The 24,103-nt window shown below is 33.9% G+C and overlaps 4 protein-coding genes and 1 long non-coding RNA gene across 11 annotated transcripts; 2 read left to right on the top strand and 3 right to left on the bottom strand.

The window, feature by feature from the left end:
* Window positions 1-721: 721 nt before the first annotated feature.
* On the top strand, window positions 722-4,665 carry LOC140825342 (uncharacterized). Its single transcript, XM_073187066.1, has 8 exons — window positions 722-1,821; window positions 1,904-2,036; window positions 2,219-2,434; window positions 2,523-2,678; window positions 2,774-3,026; window positions 3,542-3,942; window positions 4,059-4,175; window positions 4,250-4,665. Exons 1-8 carry the CDS (start codon window positions 821-823, stop codon window positions 4,583-4,585), a joined length of 2,613 nt encoding a protein of 870 aa, XP_073043167.1. The 5' UTR covers window positions 722-820; the 3' UTR covers window positions 4,586-4,665.
* On the bottom strand, window positions 970-5,456 carry LOC140825343 (uncharacterized). Its single transcript, XR_012116657.1, has 3 exons — window positions 5,249-5,456; window positions 2,265-2,392; window positions 970-1,147 (listed from the first exon to the last, which is right to left on the bottom strand). It is a non-coding gene; the product is annotated as an uncharacterized lncRNA (long non-coding RNA).
* An 839-nt stretch (window positions 5,457-6,295) lies between these two features.
* Window positions 6,296-8,569, bottom strand: LOC140825341 (uncharacterized). Of its 6 annotated transcripts, none has more exons than XM_073187060.1 (3): window positions 8,476-8,569; window positions 7,770-7,915; window positions 6,296-6,824 (listed from the first exon to the last, which is right to left on the bottom strand). In XM_073187060.1, exons 2-3 carry the CDS (start codon window positions 7,890-7,892, stop codon window positions 6,762-6,764), a joined length of 186 nt encoding a protein of 61 aa, XP_073043161.1. In that variant the 5' UTR covers window positions 7,893-7,915; window positions 8,476-8,569; the 3' UTR covers window positions 6,296-6,761. The 6 variants fall into 6 exon arrangements, 5 of the variants coding, with proteins under 5 accessions (XP_073043161.1, XP_073043163.1, XP_073043162.1 ...); XM_073187062.1 differs by lacking the exon at window positions 8,476-8,569 and adding an exon at window positions 8,268-8,469; XM_073187061.1 differs by lacking the exon at window positions 8,476-8,569 and adding an exon at window positions 8,310-8,469.
* Window positions 8,570-9,002: 433 nt separating this feature from the next.
* Window positions 9,003-14,094, bottom strand: LOC140828008 (microtubule-associated protein 70-2-like). Of its 2 annotated transcripts, none has more exons than XM_073190975.1 (11): window positions 13,712-14,094; window positions 11,976-12,061; window positions 11,720-11,785; window positions 11,410-11,580; window positions 10,896-11,066; window positions 10,653-10,808; window positions 10,387-10,533; window positions 10,209-10,280; window positions 9,620-10,129; window positions 9,366-9,517; window positions 9,003-9,233 (listed from the first exon to the last, which is right to left on the bottom strand). In XM_073190975.1, exons 1-11 carry the CDS (start codon window positions 13,911-13,913, stop codon window positions 9,221-9,223), a joined length of 1,746 nt encoding a protein of 581 aa, XP_073047076.1. In that variant the 5' UTR covers window positions 13,914-14,094; the 3' UTR covers window positions 9,003-9,220. The 2 variants fall into 2 exon arrangements, with proteins under 2 accessions (XP_073047076.1, XP_073047077.1); XM_073190976.1 differs by having other exon boundaries at window positions 11,720-11,816; window positions 13,712-13,728.
* A 4,866-nt stretch (window positions 14,095-18,960) lies between these two features.
* Window positions 18,961-22,596, top strand: LOC140828007 (uncharacterized). Its single transcript, XM_073190974.1, has 2 exons — window positions 18,961-19,751; window positions 22,542-22,596. The coding sequence occupies exon 1, from the start codon at window positions 19,203-19,205 to the stop codon at window positions 19,743-19,745; it is 543 nt and encodes a 180-aa protein (XP_073047075.1). The 5' UTR covers window positions 18,961-19,202; the 3' UTR covers window positions 19,746-19,751; window positions 22,542-22,596.
* Window positions 22,597-24,103: the final 1,507 nt, after the last annotated feature.

The raw sequence follows: 24,103 nt of genomic DNA, 5'->3' as shown, positions 1-24,103 counted from the left end.
GTACGTAGCTAAGGTCAATAATCAAAGCTTCGAAACACCAAACTACCAACAAACATTGACAAAATAAGGTTTGAGCTTGAATTCAAATATGAAAACAATATGAAAAGGTATTTTGTGATACGGTCTTACGAATCTTTATCTGTGAGACGGATCAATCCTATCGATATTCACAAAAAAAAATAGAGTGGATCTCATGTGAGACCGTCTCACGGATCATAATCTGTGAGACGAGTTAACTTTACTCATATTCACAATAAAAAATGATACTCTTAGCATAAAAAATAATATTTTTTCATGGGTGACTCAAAGAAGAGATCTGTCTCATAAATACGAACCGTGAGACCGTCTCACACAAGTTTTTGTCTAAAAAGTAATACTCTTAACATAAAAAATAATATTTTTTCATGGATGATATAAATAAAAGATCTGTCTCACACAATACGACTCGTGAGATCTTCTCGGACAAGTTTTTGTCAAACAATATTATTCCACTCTGAAATTATTTACAGTTGATTCTTGATAGGCCCACCGCTATTAATAAATAAATAAATAAAATATAAACACAACCAATTTATTTTCTTCGTGATTATATTATAAAACTCATTTAATGCGGACAGGTTGATAAACTTTATCTTCAAATTAGACAAACAAAACCAGAACAATTTATTTTTCTTTCATGCAAATATATATTCCAAGAAATAATTTTTCACCCAAAACTATTTCAATTAAGAATTTTCTATTTCCAAAATCGAAGAAAATTAGAATTTGAAAAGAATTGTATAAATAGCTGATGCGAAGACCCATTCACATCTAAAAAAACATGGCCTCTTTCCGAACAACCAAAAAGCATCATAAACATATGAACAACCCTTTTCCTTCTAAGCCAAAAGCTCTGCCTTTTCTCCAAGGGAATCTGTGTTTCAAGTCTCAGATTCTTTTTGCCGAAAAGGTTTTTGATATTGGACATGGTTTTCAGTTGAATTGGTCACCTAAGGATGGAGGGTCCATCTCTGTTTCTCACAAGTCTAATCTTTCAAGATCGATATGGTCCACCATCTCAGGCCGGGCCTTCGTCTCTGCAGCGGTGGCTGATACAGAGGTGGAAGAGAGCAGAGGATCATTTGCTATCAAAGACAGGGAAATTCACCTGGTATGCAATCACCAAACCATTGAAAACATCAAGGTTATAGAGGAATCTGATGTGACATTACTCGAAAACAATCAAGATTTAACGTCTTTCCGACATGAAATGGAGCGAGAAAGGGCCCGATCTTCTGTTGTTTTGATCACAGGAAGGATATTCAATGTGAAGGAAAGGAGGAAGAGAATTCAGAGCTCTCTAGCTCAAGAAAATGGAGAATTTGTTGAAAAGAAGCCATCCGTGTACGCGAAATATTGGATGGTCTTTCAACCGAAAACAAGTAATCAAGTTGGATTTCAAGTGAGACTTGGAAAGCCGAATTTAGGACATCCTGAGAAGGTCTCTCCAAGAACTTATAGCTACAGAAATTTAACTCGGAAAATTAGTCGAACGAGGCGAATTCGGGTTGGATGGAGTGGATTTTTTACAAGAAAGAGAGTAGTAATATCACTTTCACCAGAAGAAGAGGAGAATGTGGTGATGAACAATGAAGGTTGTATTGATTTTAACAGGATTTGCATCACATATTCAAGTGAAAAGAATGAGAGATTTTATGGGTTCGGAGAGCAGTTTTCACACATGGATCTTAAAGGGAAAAAGGTGCCAATATTTGTTCAAGAACAAGGAATTGGAAGAGGGGATCAACCTATTACCTTTGCCGCTAATTTGGTTAGCTACAGGTAAACTTTTTGAGAAATATCTTTTAACAGTTAATTTCGAAGCAATGGTGATTCTTCAACCCAACTGTTGTTTGGAACGCAGGTCCGGGGGAGATGAGAGTACAACTTATGCACCTTCACCATTTTATATGACATCGAAAATGAGGTCCCTCTACCTCGAAGGATATAGCTATTCGGTATTTGATCTAACAAAACATGATAGTGTCCAGATACAGGTAACGCGAACTCAAGAATTTTTTAAAAGAACTGTTTTTATTAAGTTTGGGATGCTAGAAATTACGTTCTTTAAAAAAAACCATCTGCGAATTACCCCTGCATTAAAGTTTCTCATTTACATTAAGGTGAGAAACCAAATTTTCACATGAATTTACCGAGGAAATTGGAAGAAATCTTGCAGGTACATGGAGACTTGGTAGAAGGTAGAATACTGAACGGAAACTCACCAGCTGAACTAATTGAGAACTTCACAGAAACCATTGGAAGACCTCAAGAACTTCCTGAGTGGATAATTTCCGGGGCAGTGGTGGGAATGCAGGGTGGAACCGATGCTGTACGCCATATCTGGAAAGAGCTGCAAGCCCACGGTACTCCAATATCAGCATTTTGGTTACAGGTTGAACAAATCACCAGATAATTTTCAATAAAATGAATAAAAAAAAATTAGATATTTTTACAAATTTCATTTTGTGCTTGTTTCACAGGACTGGGTAGGACAGAGGAAAACTGTCATTGGTTCCCAGCTATGGTGGAATTGGGAAGTGGACGCAAATAGGTATTCAGGGTGGCAGAGACTAATTAGAGAGCTTAGTGATCAGAAAATTAAAGTGATGACATATTGCAATCCATGTTTAGCTCCAGTATGTGTCTTTCTTATCTGCAACTTTGAATTTATGTCCGATACTAACTGAAATCTTGAAAAATAAATTTGTTGACCCTTTACTCCTATAAGTAGACGGCCGACAAGCAAAATGTACGGAGAAATCTCTTCGAGGAGGCGGTGAAGTTGGACATATTAGTTAAAAACGAGAAAGGAGGACCATACATGGTTCCTAATACAGCATTTGACGTCGGAATGTTGGATTTGACTCATCCGAAAACGGGAGGTTGGTTCAAACAGATTTTGCAAGAAATGGTGGATGATGGAGTAAGGGGATGGATGGCAGATTTTGGTGAAGGCCTGCCAGTAGATGCCTGCCTCTATTCAGGTTGATGTCCAAACATGTTTTTTAACTTGGCTTAATATTCTTGGATTTTAAAGTAGTAGAAATATAGAAAAAGGAAAAAAAATATTTAAAATTTTAAGCATGAATATCATCACTACAAGCTCCGAATCATGGACTAGATACTTGCATACGTTTGGCATCAACTGTCTCGATCCCCCCATGACAATCGTGCATAAGAATTTTGTCAAGACCAATAATAATAGACATTGATATAACTGTAAACAGGATTTACATTGTCCGGTCAGGAAGAGTAACATATCAATCCCACTTATGCTTACATACAATGTTCAACCCTAGTATACCAAAGATTATATCTTCATAATATCAAATACGATTCTAATAAAGATAAAAGGGAAAAAATTTCAACTAGGACAACAAGGATTATACGATAAGCAATATCCTCTACTCCATGGGCAAGAATCATACTTTCTTGTGAAGTTTACTGATGTAAAACAAATAATCATCTTCTAAAGAAGTTCATTTTACCATTTTTCCAGGGGAAGATCCAATTACAGCTCACAACAGGTACCCTGAAATCTGGGCACAAATCAACAGAGAATTTGTTGAGGACTGGAGAAGTACTAATGCCGGAAAGGAGAATGAGGTCCCAGCAGACAATTTGGTTTTCTTTATGAGGGCCGGTTTTCGAGACAGTCCAAAATGGGTAAGCCTATTCTGGGAAGGGGATCAAATGGTGAGTTGGCAAGCCAATGATGGGATAAAGAGTGCAGTTGTTGGTTTGCTAAGTAGTGGACTGTCAGGATATGCTTTTAACCATAGTGATATAGGAGGCTACTGCTCTGTGAACTTACCGTTGTTCAAGTACCATAGAAGTGAAGAACTTCTGTTACGATGGATGGAGCTTAACGCATTTACCACTGTCTTTCGGACACATGAAGTAAGTATCAACTTTCTCTTTAAAAAATAAATGGAACATTCGAAGAATCGTCACGAAACTATTCTTTCTAAGTTTTATGAATGGTTTGCTCTCTGTATTTCCCCGTTCATGATCAGGGAAACAGGCCATCATGCAACACTCAGTTCTACTCCAACCAGAGAACATTATCTCATTTCTCACGCTTCGCAAAGATATATGAGGCATGGAAGTTCTATCGAATCCAGCTAGTCAAGGTAAAACATATACAAATTAGAAAAGACAGCGCTTTTAGAAATTAGAACCAAGGTACTATGGTTTGTTTCTACAGGAAGCCTCGGAAAAAGGCCTTCCCATTTGTCGACATTTATTCATACACTATCCCGAAGACGAACATGTCAGAAAGCTAACATACGAGCAATTTCTAGTTGGCACCGAGATCTTAGTTGTGCCGGTTCTAGATAAAGCCAAGGAAGCAGTTAAGGTCTATTTCCCAGAGGGAGAGAGATGTTCCTGGAAGCATGTCTGGACAGGACAACTATATTCTAGACAAGGCTTTGAAGTTTACGTGGAAGCTCGAATCGGCTATCCAGCGGTTTTTGTCAAGGAAAGGTCACAAATTGGAGATACCTTCTTGAAAAACCTTAAAGAGTACAATATTCTTTAAACAGATCCAATCTCATTTGTCATTGTCTCACTGTAAATATTTAAATGTGAATAGGATATCCTGCAGCACTGCTTCATCGACTCATATTTCTTTATGATTGGTTAAAACAAAAATATGAGCCGTCCAATTTAGCCACTCGTAACGGTCTCTCACTTCAAATAGATTACAAATCACTTTGAGCACAATAAATGGAAAAATTAAAAATAAATATTTCACTCAACCCTGTCCAAAGCCGACCCCACCCAGCGGAATAAAGACTCGTGTGTTGTACTAAACCCTGTCCAAAATCCTGCACCGACAGGGGTAGATCGTTGTGGCTGACGTGAAATTCAACATTTGCTTTTTTCACTCCCCCAGATCCATATAGCTCATCAAAAGAAATCCTGGTGATGGAGCCAGTAAAAACCAAATAAAAAAGATCTCCACATCCTTGTGCTACAAAAATCTTTCACGCTTTTAGTTTCCTCTATCCCGAATTCCACAGGAACTATGTTACTTACTTTACTTACATTATTCATGTGACAATTCAAACAAAAACAATTACTAAAGACTGAAACGATACGACGAGATACCAACAAGAAAACGTCCGAAACTCTGATAAATAGGATCTTTGGGCTCAATTAATGCGACAAAAAGCTCGAATTTCGAATGAAAGGAACTAACCACTCAAGCAGAGACAAAGGGACACCAAGCAATCAAGAACTGGAGTCTTTCATACAATGGAATGGAGATTTCAAAATGGTGGATATATTTCAATTAAGGTGTTTAGTTTTTTGCTGATAAAAGTTCCTAAATTCGGATACTTCCATGGGATATTCCTGTACAGGGAATGAATAGGTGGCGTGGGGCCTACTTTCGACTTTTTTTTTTAATTAAAACAGATAAAATTTGGATCATCAATCTCTGGATAGTTGTGTCCTATATTAAAAATATATATATAAATTATTTTTTTATGTAAAAAATATTTTTTTTTTCATACGATAAAATCTAGAATTTTGTAATTTGATACAATTAAAAAAAATCACACCAATAAAATACTTCGAACCGATAATCACAAACCAATTTTTTCGATAAACCGAATCAAACCGCTCTAAAAATATAATTGTGTATCAAAGAAAACGGGTGAGATGACTCCACCCGAACGTGAAACCTCTCCGACATTCAACTCAGTATAGTGTTTGAGAGAAAATACAAGACTAACATAAATAATTGTACATGAAAACATACATTGATCAAAGTTAAGAGTCCTTTATTTATAAGTACATAGTCTTAGATTATACGAACTTTGTGATATATGATAACTATATTTATGCATAGCTATGTAATATTTTGTAATGTCTTTAAAATATAATTAATGATATGATATGATTTTTACCTCATGACAATTCATATTTTCTAGAATTTTTCTTTTCCTCGACGCTTCTTTCACCTTTTCGTTGTTTCAACGTTTGGTCCTTGAAATTATGGATTAGTTCAATTTTAATGGACTCGAATGCATAGGGAAAGAAGGAGGACGAGTTATTTCCTTGAAATTTTAATAGCTTATTTCTCGAAAGCTTGATGGAAAACTCTGATTTGAAGGTGTCTTAAATGTGTAGTGAGAGAGCATCGAATTGGGCTGTAAATAGATTTCTTTCTTCTTGAATTTTGATCAAATTAGTTAACCATTCTGCTAGTTTGTGTAAAAATCTGTCTCGTAATGAGCTAACATTTCCAACCAAGCTTCGTAATAAAAACATCAACCTTCGCACCAAATACATATGTACAGCACAAGGACTAAGAAGTCAACTTTGATGTGCTTCGATTTTTTTTATTTAAAAAAAAAAACAGTTTACACAAATCCAAATAATTCGCCAAAGATACGGTAACAATCAGCATTCGCTCCCTTGAGTGAAGAAGATTCACAATCAAACTTACAAGCCTTCCTGCGTGTGTGTGAATGCACCGCGCCACCATCAATCTACGAAACACGAATTTAAGGACCCCTTTGATACATTATCCATGACGGGTTATTTAAATCGGATATGAAAATATTAATAATATGGTCACCATCTACCTACTTCTCCCTGACAAAATTGCACGAATTAGACTAATGTTATTCTTCACAATAATTCCCTTCTTTAGAAGCACTTACAACAAAGATGAACACGTCCTTTGAAACAACCATGCATTGATTCTATAATGATCCTGAACTCCTAGCATCTAATGCTGCTTCACGTTCTCGTCGCCGACGCTCCCTCTAGGAAAATTCAGTATCAACAGGTAAGTGCTTGTTAAGAACAGAAGATGGCTGTACATTAAATCTGGCCAATGTTAGCAAAGTGGAATGTGTTTTCCACCAAACATAATTGTCTACGGAATATCAAGTTTGCATATGCAATCAGAACAACTAATGTCTACCAGGCTCACGAATATAGCCGCATTAATTTACATAAACGTGCACCAAAATATGCCATAGAGTATGAAACGGTCCTGCTATTATACAAACTCACAAGCTGCATCTACGAAAGAATTATAACTAAAGTAATTTGCATACATCATATGTCAAGGGCTAATTTTCAGTTGGTGCACACCATATTTTATTAACTAAATTCTAGCTTGCTAAATTCGGTAGTGAAGCAAGGATAGGATCATAAGCAGAGAGAAAAGCTTAAACCCAAAAGACTAGCCTAAGAAAGAGCACTTAAAACGAATTCCCACCCCACATCCGTTGGAAAGTCAATTTGAGACACGTGACATCGCCCACTTCTGGGAAGCCCACTTTTATGGCAGCCTATTTTAGACACTAATAATCCAATCCCTTATGTAAACATGGGCAACATTGTCAACAATGACACAGTGGTAGAACAATCCCAGATTCCCTCTACGCCGCCTCGTCAATTCTCCACAAGAATATCAAATATTAAACACAAACTCGAGAAGAGAATCCCAAATAGTATTCTCCAGGCTCTCAAGCTTATCAGCCACTCACAATAGCTGCGGTGTGCCGCACATAATAATAATGCAATAATAAAGGGACTGAATTGCCTAACAAACAAACAAAGATATTAAATAAAGCCAGAACTTCTGTTTAAGCTGGGATTTAACCTTTTGACAAGGAGAATGATACTCAACCATTTACTACCCCTTCAACATTTGAACTACAACCGTAAAACACAGGAGCTATGAAAATTGAGAAACATACCCTTCTTTCCCAGTATGGAAGGAAGCAAACGAAATCATATACAGGAGATATTGTTGAGATTAAAACAGCATTAAGCCCAGTAAAGAGCAAAAGAGCAGTCATAGGTCGAGTTCTGTGAGGCATTTGTTTCGCGAGTTACTCAAACTCTGCAATCAAATAGATCACCAAAATTAAGCCATATATAGTAAAGAACTCAGACTAAGAAACTACACAAACCAAAATCCGGTCTAAAGTAGAAGCATTTACGATTTCCAAAATTGTAATCTTGAAAATTTCTCAAACTGCACGAAAACCTCATCCAGTAACGCTTCGACAGAACATTTTGACAAGACGTACTGTATGTATTTCAACTCATTTCACTTCTAGAAAAGAAAGAAGAAACACCAAGTTCCTATACAAATTTCATAACTTGCCATTAGAAATGCAAACAAAAACTAGGAGAAATTGAAGCTCGAAATCAAAATTAGAAGCATATTGAAACAATTTTCCCTATGATACCATCTTCTAAATGAAAATACAAAGTTCTGGAATGACACCCACATTAAACCTTCAAAGAAAGCGATACGGATCCACACATAAGCTCGTAACTTATGAATCTTAAAAAATCAAAATTTGAATTATAACAAATCAATATTGATTACAAACAAGAATGCTTAATCCTAATCATGAAAATTAGGGTAAGAAATTGAACTTAGAAATATACTACCTTTTTACAAGGCTTACTGAAAGTGGTGTCTTGGAAGGTGAGGAGGGGAGGGTTTAACTAGATAGCTTGTTTTTGCGAGTTTTCAAACACGATTTAGATCAATGAATTCTCCTTGTTTTTAAAGCAGAAATTATAATTATCGGGAAAAAAAAAAAAGAAAACAAAAAATTGGGTAAATTTCAAACCAAACCGAATTTTTTAGTTCGGTTCGGCTTGAATGTTTCGGCTCACAGACTGAAATGGAATCTAACCATACACCCTTTTCGGGTTTAAAAGAAAAAAATCCTCAAAAAACAAAAATAGTAGAAGCAAAACGAAATTAAGATATGAAACTTTTATTTTCAGTAATAATATTACTATAGCATCGAATTTCTCCATTTTAAATTGTATTGCTTAGATAAATGATGGTCATAAATTGTACTGATAATTTTAGTGAGCAGAGCTATTCAATTAGTGGTTTATTCGAGTTTAAATATGTTTCCACACATTATTGAAATAAAATATAACCATTACAATCTTCTATTCCATGTCTAAATTTTATTTCAGGTTCCAAACACATACATTAATGAAATATATTTGTTTACATTTCTGTGGAAATAAGATAAAAACTCGAGATTTGTTTACGTGTTTATATGGAAGAACTTAACAATTTCACTACCATAACTATAGTAGAAGCAATGTCTCCGGATCAATTCTTGAGCAAAGAATCCATGGCCTTTGCAATGCACAAGACATCTATCCTATGCTACTGCCCGTTCCTGCAAAAATCAAGCAAAACCCGTCAGGCACTTCTATCAACTAACCGGAAAATAGCATTTCATCATTTGAAATCTATCATTTCAAATACATCAATCCAAATTTTGTGCAATGAAAGTTAGCTTTGCACCTACCTAGACTGAAGTGTATTACTCTTCCTTTGATCTTGCCCATTCCCTTTATGCACGGCCGAAAATTCTTTTTCCATGACTGCTACTTCTCTACGCATTTTATTTGCCTCGACTTCCATTGCTTTGTTTAATGTTTCAACCTTTTTTGCAAGTATCTGAGACATTTCCATTCCAAAAAGTCGACACTAATAATGGATGAAGGGAACAAAAGTGGGAGGATTAACTACAAACTACAAACGAGAAATGCATCATCAAACCTCCATGGAGTCGTCTTTATCTTTCAGGCTCTGATCTTTCTCATGGCATGCTTTCCGCAGCGCGATAACCTCCTTCTGCAACATATCGTATAATGTTCCCGAAACATAATCTTCATTTTTTGTTTTTGGGTTCTTCATCAAAGTCCCACCATCAGCATTTCCAAGGACAGTGATTACTCCATTATTTTCGCTCTCGTCTCTCACATTTATGTCTGAATGCATATTGCCATTGATTGATAATCTGCCATCACCATCGAAAGAAGTAGACAAATTCTTTGCCTGCTTCAAGAGCGTGCTTGCACCACTTATCTTTGATGATCTGTAAAAGTTATCATTTCTAGATAAAGATCCAACCGTGGATGATCTGGAGAGGTTCTCTGGTCCTCCAAGTGAGAGCCGTTGTGTTCTTGACTTGCTCATACTTTGTCTGGGTGAGGAAGCATAGACAGTACCTTTGGGATATGATTTAAGCCTTTCCTCTAATACTTTGAAGCGTAACTGGTATTTATCCTATGAAGATAAGAGAATCAAGATCAGTATATATCTGAAACAACGTAGCCAGTAAACTGAGAGTAATTCATTTTGTTACCTTTAACTTTGCTTCTGCCTTGGCAGCACGCTCTGATTTTGCGAGCTTATCTCTCATCCGTTGCATTTCTCCCTGGATAAAAAACTCAAAAAGCAAAGAACAGCTCTAGCATCGGCAGAGTTGCAGAGATCATTCCGTATGATCAAAGGAATATTCTCAAACAAAATATTTAGTAGACCTGGTAAAATTTTCTTTCTTCCAGCCACTGCTTTACAGGCATTACTTTGTCATTGGCATCTTTCCAATCATTTGCAACCACAACAGCAACACGCTCTGCCGAAACCTTTGCACGTGCAAGTTCACGGTCTAGAACTCTTTTTTCTTCCTGCCCAACATTAGCGATTAGAAATGCCTCGAGAAATTCACATTACACCAAAGTACAGCACAAGGTATACAATGGAATATTTGTGCAAAGAAACTAAAACCATAGTTTCGGTTATTTACATTTATCTCTTCGACCTTTCTCTGGTAATCACGTACAGCATTTGCTGCAGCACCGCCAGCCAAAACAGCTTCCTCAAGCTCACAAACAGATTGTGTTAGCTTTTCAACCTCCACAACCTTCTGCCTATGCATTTTGTCCAATGTTCTGTTCTCCTCCTAATTTTAAATCCACAATTTCATCAGATATCTTTATTACCAATTTACTCACTGAAACATGCACCAATTTATCTAAATTTGCCAAACCTTACACATTCCAATCAGTTTTATCAACTCGAAATTTTTGTTCTGAAAATCATCAACCAAAGATGCTTTTGCTAGGGCCATTTGAACTGAATGTTCTGCTTCCAGGAGAGCATTCTCTTTAGATTTAGTAAGCCTGTCAAGTGCTCTATTGTCATCCTGTAGTTTCGTAACCTATAGACAAGGTACATACATGTCACCCGAAAACATGAACTTTTTTGAAACCTTAGTTAAAAAATATAGTGGAGAAAACATTTCACATTATTTACGGGGTTCAGTCATCAAGGACAATGTTGTTGACATAGATAAAATGCCCAGAAAGCTCTAAATATCCATTTATCTCAAAATACAGTCATATTGAGAATTAAATTATCAGCCCTTTTATACACATAAAAATATCTAGAGATAACAATTGTAGAATATCTTTTTTATGAAGCACAATCTTAGTAGAATCAAATTTTATCTTATAATGTATTTTTTAGCTTAATGATACTAATGTGTTGAAGTTGACGAGTACCTCCAATCGTGCCAACTTCAACTCGGCCTCCAAAGGTGCAATGATTGCCTCGAAGGGAGGCATCTCATCATCTTTATGTGCGGCATGCACTCTTCGAAGCGTGCCTTCTGCAGCAAATTGTGCAGCGAGAGCTGATTTTTTCTCCTCATTGATTTTCTTGATTTCTAAGTTCTGAAATTCACAGAAGTTATGAAATTCACGAGTAACAATGTAATGTCACTTGTTGTTTTTGGAGTTGATACATAAATAACTCTCATATGTCTTCTTTCACTCAAAGAAACTAGAATATTTCAAACAACCAGAAATGCACCTTCATTTCGAGCAGAGCTTCAGTAGCTTTTGACTTAACATCTACTTCTCGAAGCTTGTCAGTAAGCTAAATGAGACATAAAAATGCCTTGAGTATCCTAACAAGTAATCATAAATGCAAAACGTACAGTGGCATAAGAAGATATTTCATCACTGCATGAATTCAAAATGAGACAATCTGATGATCTGCAAAATCCTCCCTTGGCAAGAAGCAAAAAAAAAAAAACAAATACGGCTGTTTATGGTAATAATTGTACCTCTACAAGTGCCTTCTCTTTAAGACGCTCAGAGTGCTTTAAAGCCTTGATTTCCGCATTTGCATCTCCTAGTTCTCTCTCTTTCTCTACAATTTATGCAACATTATTTTTGGTTACAGTTTCGATGAGTAACAAGGACCATCCAGGACTTTCATGTCAAAAGTAAGCAATCTCATTAACTAAAAATCTAAAATCATGCCATGCATTTATAATGATGTTTACGACAACTTAACAAGCTTTAGCCAAGAATCATCTGGATTTCATAGTCCAGGTTGTATTGAAAAACTTGAATACATTTCAGAATGCACAGTATTCATAAACTAATTATACAATTCCATTTCCCAGACTGATTCAAACATTTAAATTGCAATACATCAATAAGATAAGTGAAGAAATTTCTTAAGAATTGGTGATATACTCTCTGCTCTACAAATTTCCCAAAATCTGAATGAGCGTGAAGCCTTAGTTTTTGTTATAAAAACCAAGACAAGGCAGAAAAGGAAAGCAAACGAACACATAACATCATTCATCGATAGAAAAGAGTTGATTGTGGCAATTTATTTACTTCTAAATATATCAATAATGCCAAAATTCAGATTTTCAGATTCAACAAATACAAGAACACTTAAAAAGTCGAACAACACAGTATCTTTAAAATAAAAAAAATTACGCGCAAAATCGAATGGGGCGTATGAAATTAGCTTTACTTTCAATCATCAGCACTGCTACATGCATGCTGTCCAAAATTTTCTTTTTATCCTTTTTCTCTCTTGTTTTTTTTTTGTCCCACGAAAAAATTTTGGCATCTAAGCCAATATAGCACTAAACCAGCTGCATGATTGGAGACTCATATGATCGCAGAAATTCTATTTTCTTCTCTTTAATTCCAAGAGAAAGAAAACTCCAATTGCATTTCCACAACACATAAGCGCGATTTTAAACTCGCCAAATGATGCAGTATTCAATGATCTTCTTATAAAATCGCCAAGTATTTAGCATAAAAGGCCCTCAAAAGTACATTCATTTTGATTCTTGAACCGAATTCGATACAACATACTATTGGTTTCTAAGATCACATCCCCTTTAGGTCTTTTATTGAGACACACTTTTAAACCCCATGGCTGCGCATTTTCGTGGAAGAGAAGTCATCCGTAACGCTCTAGAGACTCATCTTTCTTATTTTAATTAGATATATTTCATTCCATTTTCATGAAAACTTAAGTTTACGACAAATCAACATTCTTCCAGATCAAGAAAAGATAAAATATTGATCTTTTTACTGTTTTACATTCAAAACTCGCCAGCAAAACAGCTTTCCCTGTCGACAGAGATGCTTGAAAAACAAAATCAATGCTGAGAAAACATAATCGCAATTTGCATGGATTCAGAATACATGTTTAGTAGAGCCTACTTAATTAGAGCACTAAGTAAATAAAATGAAACAATCGTCATTTGGCAACACGCGAATTGAGACGGATGGAAATTTAATTCATTATCATAGCTGAAACGTTGTAGTCCATCATGATGATTAAATAATGGATTGCCTTCGTGTTACAATATCATCAATAAATATATTACAAAAATATATTACAGAAACCAAAGGAAATGCATTTACTCCCCAAAACAAACAAAAATAATCAACAAATTACAAACAAAAACAATCCTAACATGTGGAGAAATCAACAGTTTTGAAAGAAAACAAAATGCCAAAACCCATGCACAGAATGATCACAAACCTCGAACTTCGTTTCCGAGACGAGCGAGCTCGATTCGCACTGGATCGGAGCCATGCAACACGTTGACGATTCCAACCACCTCCGACCCAGCTCTATACACAGCCGCCGATTTTATTTTCTTACCCTGAAACGAACTCAACGATGTCATCCTTCGTGGCCGCTCGGTCCCACCACCATTAGTACAATTCTGATAACTTCCCATTTGATACAAACACAGTCAAACCGAAAAACCAGAAGCAAAACTAATAAAAACTCCCTAACTTCCTGAAGAACGTTACGCTGGTAATTGTTTCGAAGGAAAGTCCTTACATTGAATGTATGTCAACTACCAGAATCGTAAATGTATCAATGTATCAGCATGTATACAGTATACGTACAGATAGAGAAGAGAGACTCGGTTAATAGTAGTGCGTTAATGGATATAATTATATAGAGGGAATACGAAGGGTTTTGGGTTAAAATAAATAATATTATTATTTTACTTAAAATTATTTAACCTTATTTTACTAATGGTAACTTATTTAATATTAAAATATTACTATAGAATAACGTACAAATGAAATACTTTGTTAAAGAAGTTGAATATTTATAAATGAAATTTTGGTTTTTTTAATTATTTCAGTTTTATTAAAATAGATTTTATTTTAAAATTTTGGTTTAGAGAATACTAAAAAATTATAACTAGAATTTTAATTAATTTATTAAACAAAAATAATTTTTGAAAAATTAAAAAGAAAACGGGGTAGCAACTGTGGGCGGCAATACAGAGAAGAAACCCACTTTTGCAGAGAGGATAGAAATCATACGCAAAGGATATGCACTATTGTATTTATTGTATGTGACCACTACTGATTGCTCAAGTGATCCATATTTCTTTCGAGAATATGGGCGAGGGGACACTCAAGGATGGTTTAACTAATTAAGGTGTTGTGACATTGACTCCACGGAATTTTAATATTCAAATAAGACAAGATTATGATCCGTGAGATGATCTCACATGAGACCCACTCTATATACACACTCATATGAATAAATTCACAAGGCGAGATAACAAATTAAAATAAACCAAAAAGCGTGGCCAAAGAAAGCGCTATCTAACGACCAATACCATCATAATAATATTTGACAAGTAAGACAAGAAAATCAGTCTCCACACAATGGCAACAAATGTCGGATCGAGCTAGCTAGCTTTTATCTCATCAATACAAACGACAAATTTAATACAAATGCACCCCCACCAACACCCCTTCTTGTCTTAGTTTGTTGTTCCAAATGGCATGCTTCATATATATTCTAAACGATCTTCAATACATGACCAATCTGGATACTAGCTAAGTACATTATGAAACTTCGATTACATGCAGTTTAAAAAAATGCTGCAGAACTAAGGATTTACGTCGATCATTCGTCCATGATTTGTAGTAAAAAAAATGCACATATAATGTATTTGATAATTTGTGAATCTTGTGTAAAGAATGGATATTGTTTTTGTTATGGGTGTGTGAGTATATATATATATATATATAGTGTAGTAAGTTAATGTTCTGGATTTGTGTTTATAAATCTTAACACACTGGTCTAACAAATTCTATCATACGTGTAGGTTTGTGTTTGAATGGAAGAAGAATATGATTTCAAAAAGAATCAACTTTTTGTTCATTTTTAACATTTGAGTCAATTTTGTGATATGGTTATATTCTCTGGCGGGTAAACCCAAAAAGGACGTTTGCTTGGTCTGTTTTATCAAAGGGAATTTTTCATGAGTCCGAGGCCCAACATCTTACTAACCATGGCCTTCTTACGTTTCTTTTATAGAGTTGGCCATGGCCTTTATAAAACATAAGGTCCATAAAGTAATAAATTCATTACAAAATTACTATTATATAATCCAAGTGTTATAATTAATTTATTGGGAGAATAGATATTTGAGAAACAAAACATTTAATTTTTGAAAAACAATAATAATATGGGTTGTACCGGAAAAATAGCATTTGTGGTCGATTGTATGGCCATTCTGGTGGCCTGCAGGTTCATGAATTTTCCCTACTTGTTATGAAAACGTACGCAAGTGGCCACATCCTGCATTAAAACACCACTTGCATGTTCACTTTCTAGGACCGAGTATTACTCATTTTAGTAAAAATTATAACATGTAGCAATATAATTCAAATTTTTTAAATATCATATAGTAGCTCAAATATCTTTATTCGATCAATCTGACCAACAAAGACAATTATTGTACATCAACAATCTCTCTCTCAATAATTGTACTCATTTGATCAATCAACGAAATCGAACTCATTATATTGTTTCTGGTATCAATTATAGGACCAAGCCTTATGACTGTGTTGGGTGCAATAATTGTCCCTGCTTGGTAGAGCGATCGAACCGTGGTGCGGTTTAAAAGATTTGAGTTGCACCATTACCACTAGTTATAATTATTGGTAAAACGGTAAGCACTCGGTCCTACAGACTGACTTCGTAAGCCGACAGAAGTATTCCAACTCACGATTGACTGACTAAATAAGTCAAATGACCATTAACGGGAATTGTGTGTATGTATCAATAAAGCGCATTTAAGGGTCGCGACTGTCATTCGTCAAGGTATTGTGGTAAAAGGACGACGATATTTTGAGTGAATAGCTCCCATGCAATTGCAAATTGCAACCAACTAATTAATTATTTCGTTGAAGTATGAAATTACTTTTCAAAAGATTAGTACACAAGGGCTCTGGTATTTTTTGAAGTGGCATGTGGTCCAATTTCAAAAGATTGTAATTAAAATTATAAATATAAAGTAATAATAACTGTGAAAAATTTATTACTATTAATTATAATAATATTTATTATTGCTGAGAATTATATAATATAATATATATTTATATTATGATAATGAGTATAATAATATTATGTATTATTATTAGTCGTAATAATCATTGTAATAATTACAATTACATATTTACATATTAATTACTATTAATTATTATATGTTTGTTATTATTTTTTGAAATTTAATTTCCATGATATATTCTAATATAATAGATTTCAAATATGATTAAATTAATTAAAAAAAATTCTAAATAATGTGATACGCTTCGTGATGGACATAACCATAATATTATATTTTTTTACACTTTTTCTAAAATGATACTTTCGCAGTGTGATGGGCCAAACCAAAGCGCAGATCCCAGCGTGGCCTCTCTGAATCGCTTCACGCGCAAATTTGTGCGTCCGAAACACTGTGCCGACAAGTTATTTTCAGATGTAGCCGTACTGAATCTAATTTGGTGCAACCTTCACGAGTGACGTACAGCTGGCGAACATTGCGTGAAACGGCGGCAGCGAATCCAAGCCTCTAGAGACTGTAATAATAATTTCTTGCAAATATTGCTGTACGGATCACGTGGATCAAGCCATGTCATTTCCAATTTATTTGGTTAGGATCTCTTGATTTCTCGCAGTTTCTACTATGAATAAATTACCACTGATGACATAATGCATAAAAGTGATCGCAATTTGTCACAAGTCTTTAATTCCTAACATGAATGCTCATCTTTTTTTTTTTTCAAAAAAAAAAAAGACAATTATTTTATATGTATTTCAAATCCTCTTAATTATCATTATTATATTTATATAAATCAACAAACAAATAAATTTAAATTTATTTTATATAAATTTATTCTCAAACAATCAAATAAATTTAAATGCATGCATTCAAATCAAATGACAAACACACATTTACTATTTTGGTAAATACAAGTCATCTCTATTTCAGTCCGACTTTCATGAAATGGACCCGTTTGATCAGCAGAATTTTGAGAATATAATAAACGATTTATGCATATAATAAGCATAATCTGATGTTAAATATTTATGTAATTAGTATGTCCTTTTAATTTCCCCGTTTTATATGATAATACAATTCTACTAAATTCAAAACAATTTATACAAATATGTTACGTTTCACTGGAAAGAAAAATATAATGAAAATATATTTTTATTTCATCTGAAAGCAAAATATAATGGAACCGTTTCGGTATAATTTATAAAATGTAAATATAGATTCAACTGAATCAATAGACATGGAATTCCGAAACGTAACAAATATTATTTTTGAATTATTATGAGGAAGGAGTAGGTTTCTTGTGAGACGGTCTCACGAATCTTTATCTGTGAGACAGGTCAACTCTACCGATATTCACAATAAACATAATACTCTTAGCATAAAAAGTAATAATTTTTCATGGATGACCCAAAAAAGATATCTGTCTCACGAAATACGACATGTGAGATCGTCTCACAAAGGTTTTTGCCAACATGAAAAGTTTTAACTAGATATTAATAATAGGATCATCATAGGAATTAATTAAGTATGTCTTTTATGAGACGGTTTTTATTCGTGATATGGACATTATAAAAGGTAATATTTTTTTATGGGTTACCCAAATAGAATATTTGTCTCATAAAATTGACAGCGAAACCGTCTCACACGAATTTTTGTTATTAATTAATTGTTCATATTAAGTACCACAATCATATATTCAATATAGTTTATATCTCAATCTATGAGTAATATCAACGATGAAAGTACTAATGATTTAAAATATGGATAATTATATAAACAAATATATGATAGCTTGACCTCAACCGTCTCCGACCCACTGACCATATACTTATACTATGTATCCTCATGATAACAGTTATCATATTTATGTAAGAATACGCGGAGTCATAAGATGGATATTATTCAATACAAGCAAACGCTTTATATTATGCAATTTAAGGGATACACACACACACACACACTGTGTGTGTGTGCATGTTGAAAAGTCGAAGAAAAATCAGAAAGCAGCTGACCAAAAGTTTTTGTTGCGAAGTCAGAAGAATATATAAACCTTGCATCTGAAGAGATTAATTAAAAATACCAACAAAATATTTTGTTTTAGAAATTAAATATTTAATAAAATTCTGCGGACTATATATATACATTATCATATAATTTATATTTAGGTTAAATTAAAGTCAAAAAATTTCGTGAGACGGGCTCACGGATCATATTTTGTGAGACGAATATCTTATTTGGATCATCCATGAAAAAGTATTACTTTTTATGCTAAGAGTATTATTTTTTATTATGAATATAGATAAGGTTAACCCGTCTCACAGATAAAGATTCGTAGACCAGAAACTTACTCTGGATTAAATTAAAGATACATAGACGTACTAATATCTACCGGCTTATCTTGTTGAGCAGCGGAGCTTTCACTTTCTCCTTTCATTTATTGTTCATTGGTTTCCAATCTTAAAGAGTATATTAGTTGCCTTTTTATATCAAGAGAAAGCAAGGAACTCCACTTTTTTTCATTAGATTTTCTTGATTAATTTCACCATTTTTTATTACCTTTTTTTCCCCAAAAAAGAAAAAAACTCCCAAATTTTCCTGCGGTAGGAGTGGAAATCCGTATGAGATTTTAGCCCAAAAGTTAAAAGGATGGACAAAGATGTCACCGTGAATCCGAAAAAGGGAAACAAGCAGCCCAAAATCAGGAAAAAGCAGCCACTTAAAGTGGTGTACATAACAAACCCTATCAAGTTCAAAACCAGCGCTTCAGAATTCAGGTCCCTAGTTCAAGAGCTCACCGGGCAAGACTCCAATCTACCCGAATCCTCCACTAAGTTTTCCGCGGAGGAGTGTGCTGTCGGCTACGGCGGCGTCCAACCGGGGAATGCTGAAGCTGCGAAAATGGCACTGGAGGCGGACAGAAATACTGTTCATGCACTCGAAGACGCGAGGGAAATAGGTCAACACAATGTCACAATTCACGGTGATGTATCACAAGGATCTGATCCAGCGTCATTCTGGTCGTTCGGCGGCGGTGTGCCACAAGGGCCGGATCTATCTTCATTCGGGTCATTTGGTTATAATGAAATTTATTCTCCACATATGGTTGAGGAATTACAAGGGCTAGTGGATTCAAGCTCGAGTCAAGAAGCATCACATTTTGATGTTTTCAAGAGGCTAGGATCCATGTAAAACTAGGTATGCTTGATTTGGTACGTAAACTTTGTGATTTATGATTATTTGTTATTTATTTGTAGATTTTATCTAGATTTCTTGATTTTAATTCATTTGGGAAAAATTTCAGAACTTGTTGTACCAGCTTAATTAATAAAAACCCTTGAAGATTGATTAATTAATTAATTAGAGTTTGCTTATAAAATTAATGCCATAAGCTTGTAGCTAAAGCGAGAAGATTAACTAATTATTCAATGCAAATTATATATGGAGATGTCTATTTTTTCAAATTCAAATTCAGATGGATAAAGATCCCCTTAAATAACTTCTAAAAAATTATTTCAAAGGAGAAGATGCAGGCTCCAGTTTTCCGTGTATAATTAATTGAAAATTTATCAATGTATACGCACACCACACTTTCCTAACATATGTTTGATTAATCAAGAGGAATATATATATATATATATATATATATATATATATATATATATATATATATATATATAGACACACGCTCACACACACTATCCTATTATTATATCTTGTAACTTCTGGTTGATCTTGCAGCTTTACTAAGTATTATTTTCAATCTGTTACTAGAACTTCTGTTACTTTAATTTTCTTATTGTATATGTACATTAAATCATTATGTAGCTTGGTTTTGCTTTGGTGCGCAGATATTATTATTGTTCATGCAACTAGGCTGATACTGACTGCCAATTGTGAATATACATTTTATTGCTAGAGTACAAATGCAACATAATGTGAAACACAAATAACAATAATATTTCTTTAATATATAATATAGTACATCATTTCCCCCGAAATTTTTTTTAATTGTTGTTGGAATATATATATATATATATATATATATATATATATATATATATATGAAACACTCGTTCTTTGAAAAAAATTTGATGTTATATGTATACCTCTAGGTTAAAATGGGATAATCTCTAGTATTGATAATTAGTGACAGCTGAAGCTTTTAAAAGATATAAAACCTAATTAAGGCACGCTGATATTATTTCGATTAATTTGATAATCAAGTAATGGTAAAGTAAATGGTTTCTTGGCTAAGATTGTTATTTCTAGCTAGGTACCATTTAGTTAAAAGGTTACTTCATGATCCAAGTTGATTACATTGTGTATAATTTCATGTGTTGATGACATGTTGCCGAGGACTTGATCTTCGATATTTTATACATGTAGATGTAATGGATGTAAATGAGACCTAATTGTTTGTTTTCAGCTTGTACTTTTGCGTCTGTCAAGGATTAATTGCGTACGTTTTTTTATCTAGACTTCTGATGTCTTTTGAGTCGTGTCCTGATAGAAAGAGTATCCTATGAATAAATCCAAATGAAAAATAGCTCACCTTATTTTTTCAAGTCCTGTTCCCAGTCAAAGTATCTAATATTTCCTAGTTTTCATGAAATTGGATTCATCTAGAGGCGGTAGTAAGTTTAAAATATCGACAGCCGAAGCGATGTTCATTGTTTTGCTTGCGATAGAGTTGTAGTTACTCTATATTTTTGATAAAAATTTTGAGAGTAGAAGCATACATTTGCAGAAGATATTATATATATACAAATTAATTTATAGAGGTTTGAAGACGTGTGTACTTCTCTCTTCTTTTGATCCACTGGATGATTTTCAGTAACAATTCAGTGAATTCACTATCTTATAACAATATGCTAATACCTTGAGAATTAATTATGTGCTTTGAAAACTTTCTGAGATATTTATTTTAATTTTCTTCGATATTTTGATAGTGATCTTGTGATCTAATGATAAAATTTATGATTTCGGATCGATCTTGATCTGGCTCTTTACCGGATTTGAAACTTAATGCAATCTTGAACCTTATCTAGTGTGCTCTAATATTTTTTGTATGAACCCCGGGATCAGACCCACGCAAGAAGGACTATACAAAAACGGTTAATTTAAATTTGTATATAAACCCATGGTAACCCCTTATAAATCACTTTTTATTTCCATTTTAACTAAGTGGGATAGGGCACTACAGTTCTTGAAAATGATATTATTAACTACTATTGTAATAGTCTTGACTTCCTCATTAAACCCTTATTGTAACACATGATTTCCTGAAATTTAAATGTTCTTTTAAGGAGGTACGTAATAACAGTTCTATCTAAAGCGGAAGATTTTTATTTTATCATTCCGAGTCATTTTCCGGTTCTTCGAAGTACCGATGGTTATGATAAGCTTTCTGTTGATTTGTCTTGCAATAGAGATCGACTTGCTTGTGATTGATTTCTCGAACTCTAATTTATGTTAATCGAGAAGTTTTCGAGTTCGTGGTGATTCTAAAACCTGTACAATATGTTTTTCTAGTAACTAATCAGCAATGAAATAAATGTAATCGGAGACTTTTATTTTTGTTAGCTAAAAAGCCATTTAATTTATTCTATCAAACTTGTTATTATTCACGTTAGTTTCTTCTATATGTTCTCATCTTGCATACAATCTTAAATATTACTATCAGTCTGGCACACAAGTTATGTGTGATGTTATGTATGAATATTTCATATCGATTTATTATTTATCTTTATTTTGTCAAAATGTTTGACTCAAATTCTAAAAAAATAGTGTCATATAACATTATCTTATTTAAATATAATGATTTATTATCTTTATATTGTGCGTAATTTATTATTTCATGACAAGCCTAAATGGATTGGTTGTGCGCTGGTCATAAACTTTTCCATAAATTATATATATTTCTCGTTTGCATTAATTATCTTGGTATTTTAAAAGGATGAATAGTTGAAATTAAAGTCCCTGCAGGTTAAATGCACCTTGGTAGATTTTTGATGGGGCTAGTTGATTGGCTTATTCTGTGGGCAGTGTACTCGGAGATGCATACATCTCCTCTAGCTAGTACACTTGTTGCACACCCCCCCCCCCCCCCCCCCCCCTCCTCCTCCTCTCTCTCTCTCTCTCTCTCTCTCTCTCTCTCTCTCTCTCTCTCTCTCTATATATATATATATATATATATATACGGTGATAATTACCAAGAATATTAGTTGGTTGTACATGGTTCTAGAGTATACGTTATATTTGAAAGAATAAATAAATGCTGGTTTGTTAAATTTTATTTTTGTGATGGTGTGTTTTTTTACGACATGGGGAGGTAGATGTAATTATCTCTTATAAAAATAAATAATAAATAAATAAAATTGTTTATAATAAATATATATTATGAAAAATGTTTGTACCTTGATATATTTGCTTGAAGTGCGACGAATTGATCAATGAACACCACCTGAGTTAGCAGTCCGCCGCCATAGAATCTTATATTAAAATATAAAATTTATTTAAAATTTCTCAAGAGTTTCTCAGAATTACCTAAGACAATTTATTTCTTAACAAAACATATTTTATTAAAGGGAAAGTTTTCTTTTATTTCTAATCTGGTTTATAAGTTCTGAATTTTATTATATATTTTTTCTTTCATTTTTTTTCTTCACTTTTGCAGTTAGTTCTTTATTCTACTCAATCAAGACATATCATACATGATAACATCACTATATTATATTTACATATTCAAAGGTCAAAACTCATTAGTATTAAGGATAATATTATTAAGAAAGAATAATTAGAAAAAAAAGGCTTTTATAACGAAAAATTATTTTTTATTTTAATTTATGTTAACCTGTGTAGCACAAAAACATCCACGTTGAATTGTGGATCATGGCAAATTTTTAACTTCGTTCTGTCAAAATCAAATACTTTGTTCCCAAAACTGAAACTAGTATAAATTTGACCAAAGGGGTTTCATCAAACACATAAAACAATTGATATTTAATTCATCCTGCTAAAATCTTTAAGGAAATACAAGGACTAAACTCATATGGTGTAGAATAATTAAAATTTGAAAAATTCTCGAGGCCGAAGGATGATCTCTCGTGGATAGAGTGTTGGCGACACCATCGGTGTACCACTTTGTAAAACCTTTTTCAAGAGGATCTCGCATCCAGGTGTGTCGACAGTTTTGAATCGCTTCATGAATAGTCAGCCAATGGCTTCCTCGATGGCTTTTCTCGGGCCACGACTCCAGCTCCTCCTTGCCCTCCTTCACATGCAAAGCTACGTTGCAGCCTTACATAAAATATATGAACTACACTTCTCTTGGATTGTTTTGCTGTTGACAGCATATAATCCTAGAAAATGCTAAACAAAAGAAATACAAAATTAAAATAATGAATTTAAGGTATTCCTTAATTAGGACCAAACGCCTGCCCTAAACCAAAAGCTAAAGTTGGAAGAATCAGTGGGCTACTTTGAATTCACACATAATAGTTCTTTCGTTCAAGGTCTTTCATAGCTGGGAGGGGTAGGCTTTACAT

This window comes from Primulina eburnea, chromosome 3 (genome assembly GCF_022965805.1).
Source record: "Primulina eburnea isolate SZY01 chromosome 3, ASM2296580v1, whole genome shotgun sequence".
Classification (NCBI taxonomy): Eukaryota; Viridiplantae; Streptophyta; class Magnoliopsida; order Lamiales; family Gesneriaceae; genus Primulina; species Primulina eburnea.
This window is presented reverse-complemented; position numbering and strand designations above follow the sequence as displayed.